The 19,003-nt window shown below is 44.2% G+C and overlaps 1 protein-coding gene and 1 long non-coding RNA gene across 4 annotated transcripts; one reads left to right on the top strand and one right to left on the bottom strand.

Moving 5' to 3' along the window:
- Nucleotides 1-71: 71 nt before the first annotated feature.
- VLDLR (very low density lipoprotein receptor) lies at nucleotides 72-14,749 on the bottom strand. 3 transcript variants are annotated; one of them, XM_064405668.1, is made up of 19 exons: nucleotides 14,497-14,749; nucleotides 10,333-10,452; nucleotides 9,261-9,383; nucleotides 8,298-8,420; nucleotides 6,585-6,956; nucleotides 6,356-6,478; nucleotides 6,149-6,271; nucleotides 5,573-5,692; nucleotides 5,370-5,495; nucleotides 4,828-4,999; nucleotides 4,286-4,510; nucleotides 4,013-4,131; nucleotides 3,500-3,639; nucleotides 3,252-3,393; nucleotides 2,785-2,931; nucleotides 1,764-1,853; nucleotides 1,293-1,370; nucleotides 1,013-1,182; nucleotides 72-717 (listed from the first exon to the last, which is right to left on the bottom strand). In XM_064405668.1, exons 1-19 carry the CDS (start codon nucleotides 14,708-14,710, stop codon nucleotides 682-684), a joined length of 2,763 nt encoding a protein of 920 aa, XP_064261738.1. In that variant the 5' UTR covers nucleotides 14,711-14,749; the 3' UTR covers nucleotides 72-681. The 3 variants fall into 3 exon arrangements, with proteins under 3 accessions (XP_064261738.1, XP_064261740.1, XP_064261739.1); XM_064405670.1 differs by lacking the exon at nucleotides 14,497-14,749 and adding an exon at nucleotides 14,163-14,181; XM_064405669.1 differs by lacking the exon at nucleotides 1,764-1,853 and having other exon boundaries at nucleotides 14,497-14,742.
- Nucleotides 14,750-14,761: 12 nt separating this feature from the next.
- Nucleotides 14,762-16,810, top strand: LOC135291458 (uncharacterized). Its single transcript, XR_010354250.1, has 2 exons — nucleotides 14,762-14,913; nucleotides 15,878-16,810. It is a non-coding gene; the product is annotated as an uncharacterized LOC135291458 (long non-coding RNA).
- The last annotated feature ends 2,193 nt before the right edge of the window (nucleotides 16,811-19,003 follow it).

The raw sequence follows: 19,003 nt of genomic DNA, 5'->3' as shown, positions 1-19,003 counted from the left end.
CCTACTAAAGCTTTCAACTTAGGAGATACATAATTTTACTTCAGTGCTAACATAATAATCAAGAACAATACTTTAACTGCTTGACTCATTTTATTTTTATCCCCTTGGCTGCATTTGAGTTTTACAGTGGTATCTTAAGATCATTCATTCTTGTAGACCTCTAAGAGGTAACAGACAACATTGAAGCAATCATACATATAAAATTACTTATGTTTACAAATTTTTGGCAATCATAATAACCCGTTTTTTCCTATTGCCATTGCCCCAATCATTGAAAAAGAGAGTGTACAATAATTTACATCTGAAGTATTTCAAAGTGCTTGATAGTGATTTTCCAATAATTATTTACAAGTGGCCTATAGACATATATACAGGTGTTACAAGTTGTGGCTGGAATATGGCTTTCTATGGAAAGTGCTTTATATTTGGTCAGTGATGTTACTGACTAACCAACCCAAGGGTTACTGATAAAACCGTAACCACTAACAGCTGAATTGTTGTGGACAGGTATTTACAGAGTTGTTAAGCTGTAGAAAATAACTATTTACACAAGTGTTCCATAAATACAGAAAGTATCTTCTTTCTTCCAAGAATGGAGGAAGTCCTTCAGCCACAAACCTGGTTACTATCCCCAAAGAGTGTAAGACACAAGTAAACTGAAAGTGATTGCTGATCCAGTGCTCATGCCATATCATCATCTGTGCTGACAACAGATATCTGTAAAAAAGTAAGTACAAGTTACCTACGGTTGCACTAATAAAAGACGAAGCAACACACATCATTGCTAATTCTGCAGGCTAGTGACTACATTCAGCACAGATTATTCCATTCCAGGTACAGACACTAGTTACCTACCATAACTTTAACCTTAATTATAGGGTAAATTTGTCAGTTGATTCAGCCCGGTAGTGCCTGCAGCAGAGACATCTCCTAAATTCAATTCTGGTATCATTTGGCAGTCTTTCTACTCCAATTATTAACCTGGAGTCTCAGACATAATAGGTTTACTTACTGCAGGGTAGGTGTGTCCTACTGAACCGCTGTGTCTTCCAATATCAATTGTGAGGTCCTCTTCTGTGGTTTTTAGGTAAACTGGATTATCAAAATTCATGCTTTTCATGTTCTTGTGCTGCCAGTTACGCCACATAAAGTAGCCAGCTGCTGCAGCCATCATCAGCAACACTGCAGGGAGATAAAGAGATTGCAAACACGGAGCAGAGTCCGGTCAAGCTCCTACAAGTGGCTTGTGCCACCACATGGGGGTCCAAAAGGCTAATAAATTATCTACTCACCAGCAGGAAGAATGATCCAAGCTGCTGATGTTCTTCCAGCTGCAGATACTTCAGAGGTTGCGCCACTAGTGTTGAATCCTGCATGAGAATTTGACGCAGTGAGCTTGCATACTGACAGGCTGGCAGATTGTCATATACAAGCATATCCCAAACCCGGAAGCTCCTATTTGATTAGCTGCTCAGTAGCACAATGCTAGAACAACCTAGCATGCTTCATCCTGTATTAGTTGGAAACTTGCTTTACTGCTTGCCTTCTCTGAGCACTCCTGGGATTTCATGGAACCTACAGATTCCACACTGTCCTACGTGAACTAAATCTGTTCAACACATGCTCCAGCTGCTACACTACACAAGTGATCTGGCCTGTGTTCTCTACTTGCATGCAAAGGAAAAAAATTCCAAGTAGGCTAGTTGGTCAGTTTGCATTTAATTTCTCTAATGTTTAGCAGTGTGAGTTATTGGGACCAGTACCTCCAGGAACTAGTCCAACAGTTGGAGATTTTTCTGTTGTGCTGGTATCTTTAGCCTCAGTGTAAGCCACAGTTGTTCCAGTACCTGAAACTAATTATAGATCAAGAACTAATTATAGATCAGTTAATCCTGAAGTTCTGCAATGGCTTTGCTATGACAGCCATGGTAGTGAAGGTTCAGCAGATGGCAAAAATGGTCATGCAGGTTGTTAGCTTCACTGGGAACACTGACATTAACTATTTCACTAGCACGCCCTCAGCAGAGAGTTCTTGACGAAAAGTAGTTCCAATAACAACACCAGACAGTTAATCAGGAGTGAATTACAGGCATTTAAAGTCACAACAGTCATAAACCATCCCACCCCTCACATAAGGTTTTCTGAATAAGATTTTAGTTTTACAAGTTTACTGGTTAGGTGCAGCCTTTGATACCCATAGCAACCTTTTAGTGTAGCCAAGGAAGGCCAGCATCCTTGCATTTAACATTCTGTGGCAGTCAGAATCAATACACAATGCAGTCAGTGGCACCTTGGAATTTCTAATTCCACTCCACAGGACAAAGCAAACCTGCTGCATAGTCAGTGGTGACAACAGTAGTACAGCAGCATGATCATCTGACCAAAAGAGAGGTACAAACTTCCTTGGACAGCAACATTAGCCAACCACATTTTGATCTGTGTATTTATATGTACAGCCATGTTAGTTTATACTCTGGTTTTATAAGAGGCTGAGTATGTTTTGTCCTTGTGTTTGCTGTCTGCAGAAAGCCATGGAAGTACAAGATCTTGTTGCAAATGATGATGATGATGCAGAAGCAAAGCATGGACTTTGAACAGCACCTGCAGACTCTAAGGGCCATATTAATGCCCTCCCCTCCAGGATTAATTACAGATTTATTTTAATCAGATTAATTTTAGCAAAGCAGTCAGCCTATAGCACTGTATTTCCTTCTCACTAACAGGTTCAATATACTCCTACTTCTTCCCCATTCATCCTGGGAATGATCTCACTTGTTACAGTACCTGTACATCTCAGACCATCCTCCTGCAAGAAGTACCCAGCAGGACATGCACAGGTGTACTTTGGAGAATGTTCATTTATCTGAGGAGCAGGCAGGCACAGGTAGCTACAGCCTCCATTTGTCATGTGCTCTTCACACCAGTTCCTGCCTGTTGGTACAACAATTAAGGAGTGAACAAGAGTGAGCCGTCATGCTCCAAGTGTGCAGCAGAAGTATTTGCTCAGTAATTGTTTTAGTAGAATTACTAAATCCTAGTCTCAGCTGGTTATAGATTTATATCTTCTCTGCCCAAGACAGAGCAATTGCAACTAGACCTCCCAACACCCATGGGGCTGCCTATGTTAGAAGCTCCAATCAGGAGTAGGAATGGACATCTGTACAGTGAAGGGAAACCATTTGCCATCATCCAGGCAGGGCAGGCTTCTTACAAGTATGCACTGATTTAACTATAAACTACATTGAAATTACCTGAAGGCTGAACAAGTTCATGATACACAATGATGTCCTGTGCATCATTGAGGTTGTTCACAAGGGTAACCAAATCAGTTCCAGTAAATTTGTTGGCACCATAGACTGCCTCATTCTCTCCATCAATCCAGTACACACGGTCCTGGAAGACAACGTCATTGCATCCCATTCATTACCTCCATGATGGTATCAGCGCCATACCAGCAAGAAGAGGATCTTTGACAATGACTATAGGAAGTCACTCTTACCTCAAAAATGGTTAGAGCAAGAGGATGAGGAAGGAACATATGTGACTTCAGCACAATTCTACGATCCTGGCCATTCAAGTCCACACTTGACAGCATGTGTAGTTTGGAATCAAGCCAGTACAGGCGGCTTTTTACAAGATCTAGGAGGGGGAAAACACCAATACATTTAGTGTCCACGTGGAGGAAACCTCCAAAGCTTGCTGCAAGAATTGAAACACGCACAGGTTTGAGAATGGTGGCAGTGTTGCCCTAGTTTCTTACCATTCCAGATACAGAGGGCTGCTGCAGTGATGCCTATGCGGCCTGTGCCTCAACTATAATATAGAGCAGTTCAGGAAAAGTTACTATTTCAGTATCTGAGAAGTGCTGATGCCTGTTGCAATGTCTTCAGGCATACAGAAGCTTCCCTTTCTCAGAAGCTGAAAATAATTCTCTGAAGAATGACCTTGGCTTTTGCAGCAAAAAAATTGCTAAAGCTCCAGAATACCTCTGGCAGAGACAAGTTCAACATACCTAGAGCAATTCCATTAGGCCATTGGATTTCTGTTGTCACAAGCTGCTGTCTGTCAAATCCATTCATTCCTGCTTTTTCAATTTTTGCTGGCTCACCCCAGTCTGACCAGTACATAAAGCTGTGAAGCAGAATTTATGTTGTATGATGCACTATAGTACTGTGTAGTATCACTCTTTATTATGACCAATAACTAACAAAGGCTACCTAAGTCAGTTATCAGAACATGTAGTTGGTAGATCCACTCTTTTAAAAGAACCTGGACAAATACTCACCCAGAGATAGGATCTACAGCAATAGAAGCTGGCTCTCTCAGCTCAGAGAGAAACAAAACCTTTCTTTTTGTGCCATCTAGGCTAGCCACTGAAATGGTCTTTGCAGTTGAGTCTGACCAGTAGATGTTCTTATAAACCCAGTCAACAGCAATTCCTGCAGGACTGTGTATGTTGTCCAGGATTCTGATGTGTGTTCCAACTTTATCACGGGTATCAATAGAGGCACTGGAAGACAAGAATTACTTGCTTTCAACCACTTCCACTGCAGATGCTATTCCCTTGACATACCCTCAGCAAATACTGCCCTAGATTTCAGGCAGAAGATGCATGTGGGACTTTCCACAGAGTGCCTTTTACACAAATGTAGCAGCAGCTACTAGAAAGTGCAAGAGGCATACACATTGGTAGCTGCGGAAGCTTGCGTCAACTGTACTTTGTCTTTAGGACACAAGGAATCGAGTTTTCACTACCAGAGACTAAAGAAATAGCTTGGGTAAAACCATGGGATGGTTTAGGGAAGTTCAGAAGCTAAGCCCATTTACCTGAAGATTGCTTTTTGGCTGAAGTCTGCCCAGTAAAGCTTTTGCTCAGCAATATCAGCATCTAGGGCTATAGAGTTTCTTAGCTGCTCTACAAGCTGAATGTATTCTTTTCTCTCAAGGCCAATCTTCCTTATGTCCCGGCGGTTGGTGAAAATTAGACTTGGCTCTTTCCCTGTGAAAAGAGTTTGTTATCTGTACTTCTAGCTATTCAGTCACATACTTTTCTTTTGCAAAAAGTTTTAAGAGTCATCATATTTAGTGTCTGCCATTCCACACTTGCTAGCAGATGCCGACAGAGGTCTTGGCTGTACCATACCTCATCCTTTTCTCCCTCCACAACTTGATGGAGTACTCCTGCCCAGGGAGTAGACACAAGCAGTTTATGTCAGGCAGTTTTAAGTACTGCATCATGGCATCATTTGAGGTGTTAGTAGTGATGAGTAACACCATAATAGCCAGTGTAAAAACCACTGTAGTATAAACAGTGCATCATTTGCTGACTCATTTTAAAGTGGGGATATAAAAGTCATGTCAACACTCACCAACTGCCTTGCACACCCCAGTAGCAAGATCCATCTGATAGCCACGGCTACATTCACATTTGTAGCCCCCTTTCAGGTTGATACAGATCTGACTACATATACCAGGATTCTGACATTCATCAATATCTGTAAAAACAAAAATTTAATTTATGCTCACCTCCAATATCACCAGTACAGTCCATGTTAAACTACTAGATATTTACCTCCACAGGTCCTCCTGTCCAGAAGCTCAAACCCAGCTGGACAGTCACATTCATAGCCAATAATGAGATCTCTGCAGATATGAGAGCATCCACCATTGTTCACCAGACATTCATTGATGTCTAGAAGAGAGAATTGGCCACTTCTGAGAAGGCATGCTTGTTTAGTTTTATAGTCTTAGCCATGGAACTTTTCCAGGTACATATCCACTTTCTAACAATGCCTGTCACATCTGATAAACTGTTCTGGCACTCAAAATCATATGCAAGAGAACCCTCTCAAATTCACGTTCACTCAGCTACCAGTACTTTCTCTGTGTTACAAGCAGGCAGCAATATAGATTGAGGTTCCTAAAGTTTCAGTGTTTCTAATGCATTCAAGTTCTTTCCTGACTACAGATAAATCATCCTACCAGCCAGTTTGGCTAGGATAAAACGAGCCTATTCCCTAGGTTGGTCCCGGTTGTAAGTTTGCCACCAAGAAGTGCCAGTGGGCATTCCAGCTGACATCTCACAACTCAGAGGCTATATCCAAGTATATCGAGCAAGCAGCGTTACACAAAGAGTTTGTTCACTTACTACACTCCTTGAGGGGCTCATCACTCCAATCCTTGCAGTCTCTCTGCTGGTTACACACTTTATTGATATCTATACATTCTCCACTTCTGCACTTGAATTTTCCAGGTCCAGAGCACTGAATAACTGCATAATGAAGATTGCGAGGGTGACTACCAGCTTCAACAGATATTCTGCAAAGACTTTATTCTTGCTCAGTTCCACACTTACCATTGTTACAATTTGCTTCATCTGTACCATCCAGACAATCTCTCACACCATTGCACTGTCTACTCCCATGGATGCAGTTCCCATCTTCACATCTGAACTGGTCTGGTCTACAGGTCCGAGAAGCTGAGGACACAGCCATTACAGACTTTTACTCCTGAGGTTTACTGAAGCAAAGGAAATAAAAGAGGAGTCAAGCAGTACCTCCTGGAGAAGGACCAAGTGAACTTACGGCAGTTGATTTCATCACTTCCATCCTTGCAGTCAGGATCTCCATCACAGCGCCACTTTTTGTGGATACATTCACCTGAGCCACACTGCACCTCACTGGCAGAGCACTTCACAGAAGGTGCAGGTTGGCGGCCACATTGCTCTAGAGACTCATCTGAGTGGTCAGAGCAGTCAGCATCATCATCACACACCCAGCTGAGGGGAATGCAAGTCGAGCTCTTGCACTGGAACTCATGAACTCCACAGGTAGGAGGCGCACACTCCAGCTCATCACTACCATCACTGCAGTCATCTTGACCATTGCAGACAAAGCTCTTGGAAATACATTGCCCACTGCTGCATGTGAAGTCTGCTGGACTACAAGTCACATTGCCTGGGTGATGGGAGTAAGAGAGATTAGCACATTGTCACAAGAAGGCTGACTTTTGCATAAAGGTATTTTGTTTTGCAGCTGCTAGCTGACACAAGATCAACATCCTGTATAAGGCAATAGGGAAGCCTAAATGACCACCTACAGGACACTTGGGGTCCACAGACCATCCTCATTGCCTTTGGACATCGTAAGTGATAGGCATCAGATTTGAACTACTGAGTGAAAATAACCTTCTGAAGTAGCTAGGCTGTCCTGCACTTCAGATTGCAAGTCTTTCAGAAAACAGGGTCTAACCCTGTGAACCAAAGACAGAAGGTAAAAGAAATACCAACTCAAGAGTACAGACTAAGATTAAGTTAGTCTGATGGTCAGCATGTACTGTAGCTCGAAATGAAAGTGTTTTGTGCTGGTCTCCAGGACAGCAGTGGCCCATTTGCCTGGACCAGTAGGGATAACAGATCAAGATCTTGCCCAAATTGATCCCGTGGTTAAGCACACCCACGCAATTTATGTCAGTACAAATTATGCTGGGTTAGTAGCAATGTAGCTAATAGTTCAGTATGCCTAGGCTCATAGTTTCATCAGCTTCATTAGAAACAGTGTCTGTAGATTTACTTGTAGATTAAGGCATTAGTTTGCTATGTAAGCAAGTAAGATGGCAACTCCACAGACATATAGCAAAATTCTGCAGATCTGGGTCTCATTAGGCCATCCAGGTAAGGTGGTTCTGATGGAAGCCAGTCCTCTGGCTTTGGTTACAGCAAGTATGTCTCAGGACACCTCAGAAAACTCATATGCATGCAAATTCTTTCGAATAAGCCAGGAATGATGCACTCTAATGCTGCAATAGCAGCTTCACTTGTGTAGCAGCCTGAAGTTTCCCCCCGCCCCAGACACCCAAACATCAGAAATCCAGCTTCACAGATATTTCAGGATTGGACTATAAAGTAGATTAGATATGCTCTTTGCTAAAAGTTGCTACTACACTTTTAGGAGATAATTTGTTAATGTAAGCAGCAATTTCAGAAACTGTCCAGAAAACAAGTTCTGACAGTTGGCTTGCCAGGTGACTAAGCCTACCTATAGCTGCTGCCAAAATTAGCAGAGAAAAAAAGACACAAAAGACACACATTAGAAAGCTTACATTATTATAGCTCTTAATTTAGCAGGATAGAGGACTGTTCGAAAAAGTTTACTTTAACTAGCTGCAACAAGATTAATGTAGGAGAGATATTGATACTATCAAAAATTTATCTTCCCAGATGTACTGCCCAGCTAGCTCCTTTCCAGACAAGTCAATTTCAAATGGAGTTATGCAACCACCATTATTTCTCTCCTTACCACAATTCTGTTCATCTTCTTCACTGTCACAGTCTTTTTCACCATCACATTTCCAGGACACTGGGATACACTGAGTTGACTGAGGACCACAGCTGATTTCATTTACCCGGCACGTTCTTGTGTCTATTGAAAAAAAGTTTAAGTTCAGTCTAGGAGCCATTGATCTTGGGTATCAGCATTTGTGCTGAAAATTGAGACTGAAAGGCTTCAGATCTGAACAAAGTTGCGGTATTTAGATGCAAACATCTGTATAATTTGATGGAAAAGGCTACACTATTCTGTAGTGTTCAATTAAAAAAGATGTTTCTAGTTCCTAAGAGATTAATACTTTAAGGGTACCTTTGCAGTGGTAGCATTGTGATTGCATGCCAATTACACTGTAGCAGCTCAAGCCACAAGTAGTAGTAGGGAGGAATAATGCCAGAGTGCATTAGGACTCAGGCTAAAATATTCCCCACTGTGGATCCTATTGATACAGGAAAATTACAACTTCAGATCAAGCAATATAGATCCAGAAAGTATGATACTTCAGACCAGACCTGCTAATCCTGAGATCTCAAGTCAAGCCTCTGCACTATTGCTTCCCACATCCAACACACAGTCAGATACTCAGTTCCTACATTAGCTCCGTAGTATTGGGGCTGCACTTGCAAAGTAACTGCCTTGGAGAACAGCAATCACTTGCTGGACAAGTCACAGTGACAGTCAGGCCTATCATGTTCTACTTGCTGCTTCTGACTGTGAGGAAAACCTGGTACTTACTATCTCTTACCCACTCAGTTCTGCATCTCTTTAAGCAGTGAGAAGTCTCCTCCAGACCCTGACAAGGCCAAGCACTTAGGAAGGTGCTCCCCAAGACAAGTTCATCCCTGCTTTAGGAGGAGAGCCAGACTGCAAGCAGGCAGGAAGTCAAAATGCTCCTCCCCACAGGTTTGGCTACACCGCCATGCCAGGCTCACTTACGGCACAGTTCGGAGCTCTCATCAGAGCCATCCTCACAGTCCGGATCCCCATCACACTGCCATCTGTTAGGCACACATTGACCACTGAGGCACACAAAGTCAGATTCGGCACACGTCTTCTTCACTGCAAGGGAGAAAAAGACACTTGTTTAAGTACCAGATCTTAGCTTATTTATTGCTAAGAGGGATCCGTTTTGTTGCCCTAGAAAGTTATTTAATACCCTTGATTTGTGGATGCCTGGTGTTGTCCCCCAGCAACCTAGTAAACAGGGCTGTTCACCACTTCCAACAAAGTTATTCTGTGTACAGAGAAACATTTATATTAATCTAATCAGGAACTGAAGGACCACCTATTGCTAAGGAGACTAAGAAAGTTAGTTTATATTAGCTGCTGCTTTGAACAGACCTGAGTTAAAATAAGGTCTGTTGATATTAATATTTAGGTTTTGAACTCTGAGTTTATAGTTGAGGCATTTGATTCGTCATTACAGAAGCACGGTACTATGTAACTCTAGGGTAATAGTTTAGGTCTGCCTGAGGAGACTGGCAGTTCAACCACACCAGTGATGGATATAGAGTATGCTTTGCTTGGTCTCCAAGTAAATCTAGTCATCTATCTTGGCTTCTATGTCTGCATACAGCAAGGGTTGGCAGCCAAAGCTACACTTAATATTTATAGGAGACACAGCAGAATCACTTTCACATATAAAACAGGGCTTTTAGCCATGGAATAGCCAACAGCAGAGTGCTAATAGCAAACATTTTCTATTATGTATTCAAGAAACAACTGAGAATAGGCTTATATTCTGTTCCTGTCAGTCATCATTCTCACAAGTGAAGAATTTTGGTCACAAGCTTTGTCTCAGTTGCCAATTTCAGGAGAGTTAGATAACACTCAGGAAAATTCAATTGCCTCAGATGGGCACAAAGAATCAATAGTGGTTATTCTAAGAAATTTGTCTTTGTGTTCCAACTGCCAGAAGTGCTGGGCGGGATAAGTATCTCTCCAGCTATCTACTGTTAAGTCCCCACTACTGTAGTAGTACTACAGAGGTATTACTTTGATTACTTACCACAAGCACGCTCATCACTGCCATCTGAACAGTCTTCATCACCATCACATTTCCAGATTTCAGGAATACAGCGTCCATTACCACATGCAAACTGGGATTCTTCACATTTTGCTCTTGCACCTTCCATGACAAAAAAGAACCTTCGTCTCGATACTGTTCAGCAATACCTTCTCACTTTCCCCACTGATCAAGAAGTTACCCAGCCTAATCACGAGCATAATATCAACACAAAACCAGATCTGAGCTCCAAATTTTTGCAATCACCTTATTCAATCACGAAAGTAGAGCCAAAAGCTTTCCTTCACAGTACAAGAGCAGAGTTTAAGCACCATAACCATCCACCTGCTAAACAGCAGCAAACAGTCTCAGTGTTATTCTCACTCAGTTTTCCTCTTCAAGGCAGGGTCAAACCTGCAAAAATGTATGCCAACAACTACTTTTGCTGTCTTGCACCTAGCAGCACGTTCTCAAAACTCTTCAAATTTTAAGCAAACTAGGTTTAAATTTTATTAATGTCAAGCTGCATTAGCATTTCAATGCTAATCCTCAAGACATCTGTAAAGGTAGCTTAGATAACTGCTTTGTAGCTAAGCAAGTTTTCATGCTTTGTTACTCCTCAAAAAGTGGCATCCAGAGACATCCCTTGGTATACACCAAAAGAAGTGTGATGCTAAAAGAGCAAAGTAATCAATCACTTCCTTCTGAAATGAAGTCCATTGTCTCACAATTGGTAAGTTTTGGTTTGCTAGTACATTTGAGTAAGATACTGCTTTCTGCAAGATCCTTAGAATGTATTTTCCAGTGTATCTTCAACTCTACAACTGTATGACCCCATCCCTCAAGGGAACATGCTTTGTCTTGGAAGCCCTGTTAAAACTGTCACTAAAAGCAGCAACCTGCATCTTCAGCAGCTAAGCCAGAGCTGTTCCACTTAATGCACGCAGGAAAGTGTGTAAGATTGTGCATCTCTATTGGCTGCACATGCCTAGAGCATGATGCAAGACTCCTGATCCTTCTTGGTTTATTGCATCATTTAGTGAGAGTGCTTTGTCCTGGCATTCCAGAGCTCAAAGGGCATCAAATTTTAGTAGAATATTATTCACTACTTTTATAGCCTCTCTGTATGATGTGCAAAATGCAAGACAGTTTCCAAGCAGAAGGAAGGTACTCAGACATTTTACATTATATTGGTGGCTAGCCACCACGCATCAGGTACTCACAAATGCTGGACAGTACAAGCAAGAACAACATGAGCAATTCTATCTGCTGAATGTCTCATGTAAATCCATGAGCAAGGATGTGTAAAAGCACCTTACTAAATTCTGTCAATATTTTAGTAGCCTTACTGGAGGAGTAAAGCAGTAACCCAGTTGTTAGAACAAAGTTATCAAATTTTTTCATGGGAACTGTGTTCAAAAAGTAACAAAAATCAGAACATCAGCTCTTGTGTATCCCCTGTTTCCTTTTCTGTTTGGGAATTGCACCAGCATGTGCTTTCTAAGAGCGTGTTTTTGTAAAGCTACTACTACGACTTGGTCATGAGCTGTCAATCAATTAGCTTGCCTTGTGCACACAGCACACCCCAGCCACCTAAGAGTGGGAGTAGATGCCACAATTAGAAGCTTGTTCTAAGCCTGACACCTTGTTGTATACCTTGTTGTCCAGCAGGCTCCAAAAGAAGGTTAGAGTTGTGAGCCCTTGTCACATATTTCAGGTTTTACTATACTACTGCATAAAACATGAAACAACTGACTCCTGCTAGTTTCAGGACTTCCTCGTCCAGGCATTCAGAGTGAGAACAGTCAACCTTTCCCAAAATAGCACACGGAGATATTAGACTAAGCCTGCCACTAAGGAGATCCCAAAATAACTCCATGGCCCTTAGTTACTCTGTTTCAAGCTAGAATAACCAGAAAAGGCTTGCCAAGGCTGCCTAGTATATTGTGATTTACAAATGTAACACCATTTTGATCAAATGCTACAGGGAAGCCACGCACAAGGCTGACAGAAGCCACAGCTAAGGTTGGAGAAACAGCTGTAACTTTACCATTACAATCCTAACAACAAGCCATTCCAAGAATATATCATTCCTTCTGCAGCTGATACCAAGTGAAATGTCAGAGCAACTACTTTTAGCCCACAAACAAGTTAAAAAAAAAAATCAACAAGACCTAACACCTACACAGGTGCACAAAGGTAGAGGTCAGCATCTGCTACCACTCCTGAAGATGTCTGTCAGACTCTAACAGCCACTTAGAATGAGCTCCAGGTAAGATGGTTAGTTACAGCCAGTAATTCTGATCCCGTCTTACACCAAGCACCATTCTACAATGCCAGGTAACCAATTTAGTTAGACACTATCAGTCTCATCCACTGCTATTTGAAACAATGGAGTCATACCTCAGCTGCAGCTTCAGTCACTAGACACTTAATGATTTTTGGATCAGCATCAATTAGCCACTAACTCAAAGCTTCTCTTTATGTGCTCTTCTTGCAGTAGTGAAGTGCAGTGAAGCACCTTCACACATTTTCTCTTCCTTGGAGTACAGCTTAGGCTGAAAAATACTGTGAACCAGTAACATCAGAGCTTGTGATTGCTAACACATTATTTTACTGTTCCCCAGGTAACTACTTACTAGAAGCTGGCTCATAAGCAGCAATGGGTGTAGGGTGAAGGAGCACAGTTACACTGACTACCCAAGTTAAACTACCTTTCTCCATATCTCTGCTATCACTGTTAGTCTCAGCCCCTTAAGCAAGTTGCCAGATTACTTGTCTGGGCAGCTTCAAACATGTGACACTTGTGTACTGTCATCTGACACCAAGTCCCAGAAAAGCTTCCAACCGTGATTTGGAAACCTTGCGAGAGCTCATATAGGAGCTAGCTTAGACTTTTCCCAGACCCTGGCAATTGCAACTACTAGTAGAAGACAGTTGATGGGTCTACTAACTCAAGTTGAAAGAAAAATCAGAGTAACTTGGTTAGCTACCCTACTAATTACTATCCACTGTGTAACTCTCGTGATGACTTCTGAGCACAATGAAGTAGCAGGTTCAGTGCCAGCCAGCTTGGTCCTTCATTCTACAACTGTTAACCACGTCTGTTGTGGACCAGGCATGGGAACTACCTACATGACTGGGAGACCAGAAGTGACTACGCAGACATTTCTCCTCTCTCCCTCTTTGTACAAGGACTGGATACAACAACATGCTGGTAGGGCTCTACCTAACATACCTGGTGTCTGAACTACTGCACACTGTTATAGGAAACACCACCAAGATCAGACACTTAGGCCTACTCTAGGACAGCAGTCAGGAGATTTAAGAGCAATAAAACAATGTAGACTTCAACTGCCCACCTCCTGCCTGGGAGAGCAGGCTGAAGCTCAGCTCCTCACGGAAGAAAGGAGTCAGCCAAATGATTACTACCTTCACTTAAGAGTAAAATATTTTTAAATGACCATCCAACTGGCTCATTGTGCAGGACCCCTGCCAATACGGGCAACAGCTTCAACGCCGGGAGGCAGCCCGGGAGCTGGCCACGAGCAGCGCTACTGGCGAGCGCCCAGCCCCGGGAACAGGGACCCAGCGCCGGCAGGACCCAGCCTTGCCACCAGGTGGAGACCCCTCACGGTGGTTACCCCGGACCCTGAACTAGAGCCATGCCAACACGCCTGGATAACACAAAGCCTAAGTTGCAACGCAGTTTGACAGCACCTTTAACGCCGCGAGCTTCCTAAGCGCTCTTCTTTCGCCCCCCACAACAGAGCCCCGATTCTCCCCGACCCTCTCGCGTTAGCCCCAGCCCCTCAGACCCTCCTCCTTGGAACCCATCAGGAAGCCGGGCCCCTCCCGCAGCAGGCGGGTAGCTCCCGGGGCTCGGTCCCCCCTCACCGCTCCCGCCGCCCGGGGCCCCGGGGGGAAGGCGGCGCCTCGCCCGGCACGGGGGGCGGCGGGGCCGACGCGGCGGCAGCGCCCCCCTGTTCACCGGGGCCCGCCCCGCTCCCCGCGGGGCAGCGGGCAGGCAGCCCGAAAGAGCGGGAGAAAATAATGAGGGCAAGGCAAAAGTAAAGGGCGGTGGGAGACGGAATCGCCGCGGGGGGCGGCGGCGGGAGCCGCCCCGGCGGTGCGGGCCCCAGCCCACTCCCCCGGCCCCGCACTCACCGTCGGCGGCGGCGCGCAGGCAGCCAAGGGCGAGCAGCAGCAGCAGCGCCCAGCAGCGCGGCACCCCCCGCCGCTCCGCGCCCCGCCTGTCGGCCGAGGCGCTCGGGTCTCCGGGCTGCCGGTCCAGCCGCATCGCCGCGCCGGGGACAGGGTGCGCGGGCAGGCAGGCGCTGCGGGCGGGGAGCCGAGGAGCAGAGGCGGCAGCCGGAGACATGCACGGGGGGAGGCCGTCCCCGCGGCGCTCTTATAGCAGCCGCCCGGCCGCCCTGCGCGCCCGCTGGTGACTCACGGCGCCGCGCCGGGCCCCGGTTGGCTCGCCGGCACCGCCCGCCCCCGCTACCTCCTCCGCGGCACCTGCTGCCGCCGCGGCGCGCCCGCACACCGCTCGGCGCGGCTCGGCGGGGCACGGGCGGCGCGGTGAGTGGCGCTGCGGCGGCGCGGAGCGGCGCGGTGCTGCGGGCAGAGCCCCCCGCGCCCCCCCGCCCGGCCCTCCTTCCGCAGGGCGGGGACGGGCGCGGCGCGACCCTGCTGCCGGAGCCGCGGCGGGGCGGCGGAGCGCGGCACTCCCGGCGGGAGAGGGGCGCGAGGCGCGGCGGCAGCGGCGGCTTTGTTCCCCCCACGTCTCCCCAGCGCCGCTGCCCCGGCCGCGGGGAGGGGGGATGCGGCTCCCCGGCCCGGGCGTGCCGAAACCCGCGCTGCGCCCTGGCTGCCTGCGAAGAAGCTTTTCTTCCACGCGGTGCCCACAGCCCCATCCGCACATGCTCGCGTGTTTTTTGTGGTTTTCCTCCCTCTGTAGCGGAACTTGATTTAAAACGAAGCAGGCGCGGCTGTAGAGGAAGAAAAGCACTACTTCTGCTTAATCCGATCGAAGGATCGTAGTTAATCAGTAATTTCACAAAACGATATGTCAAACCCGTGTAATTACAAGCTTAACCTTTTATTTAAAGAGGAGAATTGGTAGTTTTATGCCACGTTTGTAGCGTTTTATACATCCAATTACGTCTCGGTGAAATATACGTCGAAAAGAAGGTCTGATAAAATACAAAGTTGCGTTTGTACACGCTTAGAATTTGAAATTGTGCTTTCTAAAATACTCTGATTTAAAAAAAAAAGTGTCTTTGTAGACCTGCTAGTTCATGGTGGTATTGTATGCTGTGCTTTTAATACTGTTGTGCAGAAACAAACCTCAGCAAGCAGCTCCGTCCAAAAATAATGAAAAAGCTGGTTGCTGTTTCTTCCCTTGGAAATGAAGTCTTGATTTATTAGCCTAATACTTTAAGTCTTTTCTAGTAACAAGAATGATTCCTCCAGTGAAGCAAGTATCTTTGATTTTTCATGTTTCCTCAATGTCATAACGTATTTCTTTGTATGTTATTTGCAGAGTGAAGCTATTTGTGATTCACATCTGGTTGTATCATGACTGCACTAAAGACAAACCATACTACTGCATGAATAACTTTGGAGTGGATTATCTCTTGCAGTTCATGTAATGAATGACTGCACACGCCATCTAAATGGGCAAACTGTTGGTGTCTCAGAGACTTGTTTAAAAAGTCAAGATTAGATTTTGTGTAACTGAAATGCATCTGGGGATTATATTTCTCATATGTGTGTAAATATGAAGAGAGCAGCTCCTAGTGTTTGCCTTCCTACAGCTCTTCCACTTCATGGCCTCAGGGGCAAAGACTGCTTTCCCAGCCTGCCTGGTATGTGGCATTAGACGCTACAGCCTCCTTCTTGCAAACATATGCTGCTTCAAGCAAGAAAAATCTTTTGTGTACACGGGGGTTGACTGGGGTCCTCAAGGAGGTGGCTTAGCGTAAGTAGTGTGTTGAAAATGTAATTCCCCTTTCAGATCTACAACACAGCATAGTGCCTTCAGTGCTCGCTGCTGCATGGTCTGCTGTGCTTTGAGCTGAACAGCATTTCATAAAGGTCCTGCTGTCATTACAGAAATATTTCATAAGCCATATCCTGATATGCAATACACGAGAAGACTCTAGTCATGGAGAATTACAAAGCTGGACATACCTTGGTGTATCCTGGTACACCTAGCTGATGGCCTTCCTTGTTTGTCTGTAGAAGATACAGGTTTACTGGAGGGAGAAAAATTATTCTTTGTGCCCTGTATTATGGCTGCTCCATGATCATCTGCACCTGGCTTTGTGATGGGGGTCCAAATTTCTATCTGGGATGTACCTAGCTCTTTGGACACCTCAGGGTTTGGACTCCAAAGCAGAACTTGGTATAAAGTAATTTCTATGATTTCAGCTATATTAAAGTGCTTGAGTAAGTTCATGTATGAATTTTACAATCCACAAGTTTTGGTGGCATCTCCATAAAGAGATCTCAGAAAAGTTTTCTCCATCCTTAGCACCATCCTTACAGGAACTCTGTTCAGGAAAGTGGCAGGAGTCAGGATGCTATGAGATGGTCTGCAAGATGGGTGCCATCTGTGCTGAGGTTTTCATGCCTTTGCAGCAGCTATAGTCTTTCAAAGGCTTGCTTTAAGTGGGAATGGGAAGGTATCTTGGGGGGGGGGGGGGTCTGCAGTGTGTGTAATGAATACAGAGTCATTTGTTCATACAAGGATGCAAGCCAGAATATATCTGTACAGGAGAACAGAATGAAATGGTAGGTTTCTGTCTGTTAAAAATACGCACATGGGGAAAAACCAGCCCTACTGTGCTACTGATAATGTAGGAGCAAAGCACCCAGGATGGTCTGAGGTTTAGGAAGGGTCCTGAATTTTGTAAGGAATGTGAGCTGGCTCTTGTAATTGTAACTCCTTTATTAATTTTGTTGCCAAAAACATATTAACATTTGTTTGTTTCCATTAGTTACCTGCAGTCTTTGTTTTTTGCAATACATGTTTGACTTAGACTTCTTCAGCTCTGGGGAAGTCAGGAAGCTGCAGACATCAGGTGGGTAAGAAAGTGCACAACTTCAGTACAGAGAGGGAGTGTGCAGGGAAACCTGGCATTGCCACCTGAGTTAAGCAAGTTCCCATAGTCAAGTGGTATATGGTATTGAATATTATGCATAATTGTTTTATTACTGCTAATTGGTTTTAGCAAAGTCTCCAAGTCTTCACCCTATTTTCTGGCTGTACCTGGTGAATATTCTTGAATATGAGATGTTCCCTTGAAAAAGCTGTAAAGAACTGCCAAGAAGCTAAGCAAACCACTTAGGCATTGCCTTCACCTTAAAATATCATGTAACAAGAAAAGGCATCATATTACCTTTCCTTTTGGGAATTCTGGCAGATATGGGCTCCCTGAGACTTTACAACATCAATTCACTGGTTAATGCATTTGGACGTACAAAAAAATGGACAAGCAGTCCCATCCTTTGGTTTGGATCCTTTAGGATAATTATTTACTCTGTTGGTTATAGAGTGTAAAGTCAGCTTACAAGAAAAAATAAAGACCAAAAAGGACCTTCTGGAGTACATGTAACATGAATTCAGTGTGTTTTGTTCCTTTCTCTTCTTGCCTTAAAGACCATATAGCCTCCATTTCTAAATTAATTCCTGGAGCACTGGGATTACTAATTCAGCCTCAGGTCTTAAATCAATGGTACTTTTGCCTTCGGCTCCTTTGGTGAAGGACACGAAGTGAGGATGTGTCTACAATATTCAGCCTAATCCAATAAAGAAAAGGAAAGCCTTATGTGTAGAAAAAGCAGAAACTATGTATCATGGGATAATGCCCCGCGTTAGGATCAGCTGCAGAAATATTTTCGTCATTGTGTGCTAGCATTGAAGACATTAACTGCTGTTGAGATTGCATGCCTGAACTTACAGCACGTGAAGGAAGTGTGTTCGTGGCTGTATTTTGGATGTGCAGAAGCAGGATCTGTATTACTGACTTTAGAGGAGTTGTACAGAGGATGAGAGAGAGAGAATGCATCCTTTGGGAATAATTTAAAATAGGTATGTGCATGAATCCTGATTTGTGTGATTGCGTGTCTGTATCTGAGGGATAAATTGGCCTATTTTTTCTTTTTTAAAGGCTTTTCTGCAAATTGTGTGGAGGTTTATACCCTGGTTAAAAAGTCCTGCTCATGTCCATGTTCTGTGTTCTGTCTGCAGCTTTACACAAAAAGAAGGGGAATAAAGAAACACATACACAACTTCCCAGTAAAAATGCACCATTCCTGTATTCTTCAATATATCTAGAGTGAATCAGGACTCACAGAAAAGTCCCATTCACCCACCATCATTATCTGAGCTGTAAAAATAAGTTTCACTGGTTATTTTAATCCACTTTTAAAATTCGTTTTTCAATCATTAGTGGTACAAGAAGTGTATAGTTCATCTCTGAAGGAGCTCAGAAAATACTTATTTCTTTTGGTTGTATTCTTCACAATGGCCAAAAAAAACCAACCAAACAAACAAAAAAACCCCAAAACAAAACAACAACAACAAAAAACCCAAACACAAAAAAAACCCAAAAAGGATACAATTCCCAATATCAACACCAAATTGAATTTGCTGTTAATTTCT

The sequence above is a fragment of the Passer domesticus genome, chromosome Z, assembly GCF_036417665.1.
Source record: "Passer domesticus isolate bPasDom1 chromosome Z, bPasDom1.hap1, whole genome shotgun sequence".
Taxonomy (NCBI): Eukaryota; Metazoa; Chordata; class Aves; order Passeriformes; family Passeridae; genus Passer; species Passer domesticus.
The sequence above is the reverse complement of the archived record's forward strand: the minus strand, read 5'-3'. Positions and strand labels throughout refer to the sequence as shown.

Excerpts from the sequence above, each read along its gene's own strand:
- VLDLR (XM_064405668.1), bottom strand. The coding sequence starts at position 14,710 with ATGTCTCCGGCTGCCGCCTCTGCTCCTCGGCTCCCCGCCCGCAGCGCC. Across the intron at positions 6,272-6,355 it reads TGAAGCAAATTGTAACAATG|TTATTCAGTGCTCTGGACCT; the intron begins GTAAGTGTGGAA and ends TTCATTATGCAG. Across the intron at positions 2,932-3,251 it reads TGAACTTGTTCAGCCTTCAG|GCAGGAACTGGTGTGAAGAG; the intron begins GTAATTTCAATG and ends TTGTACCAACAG.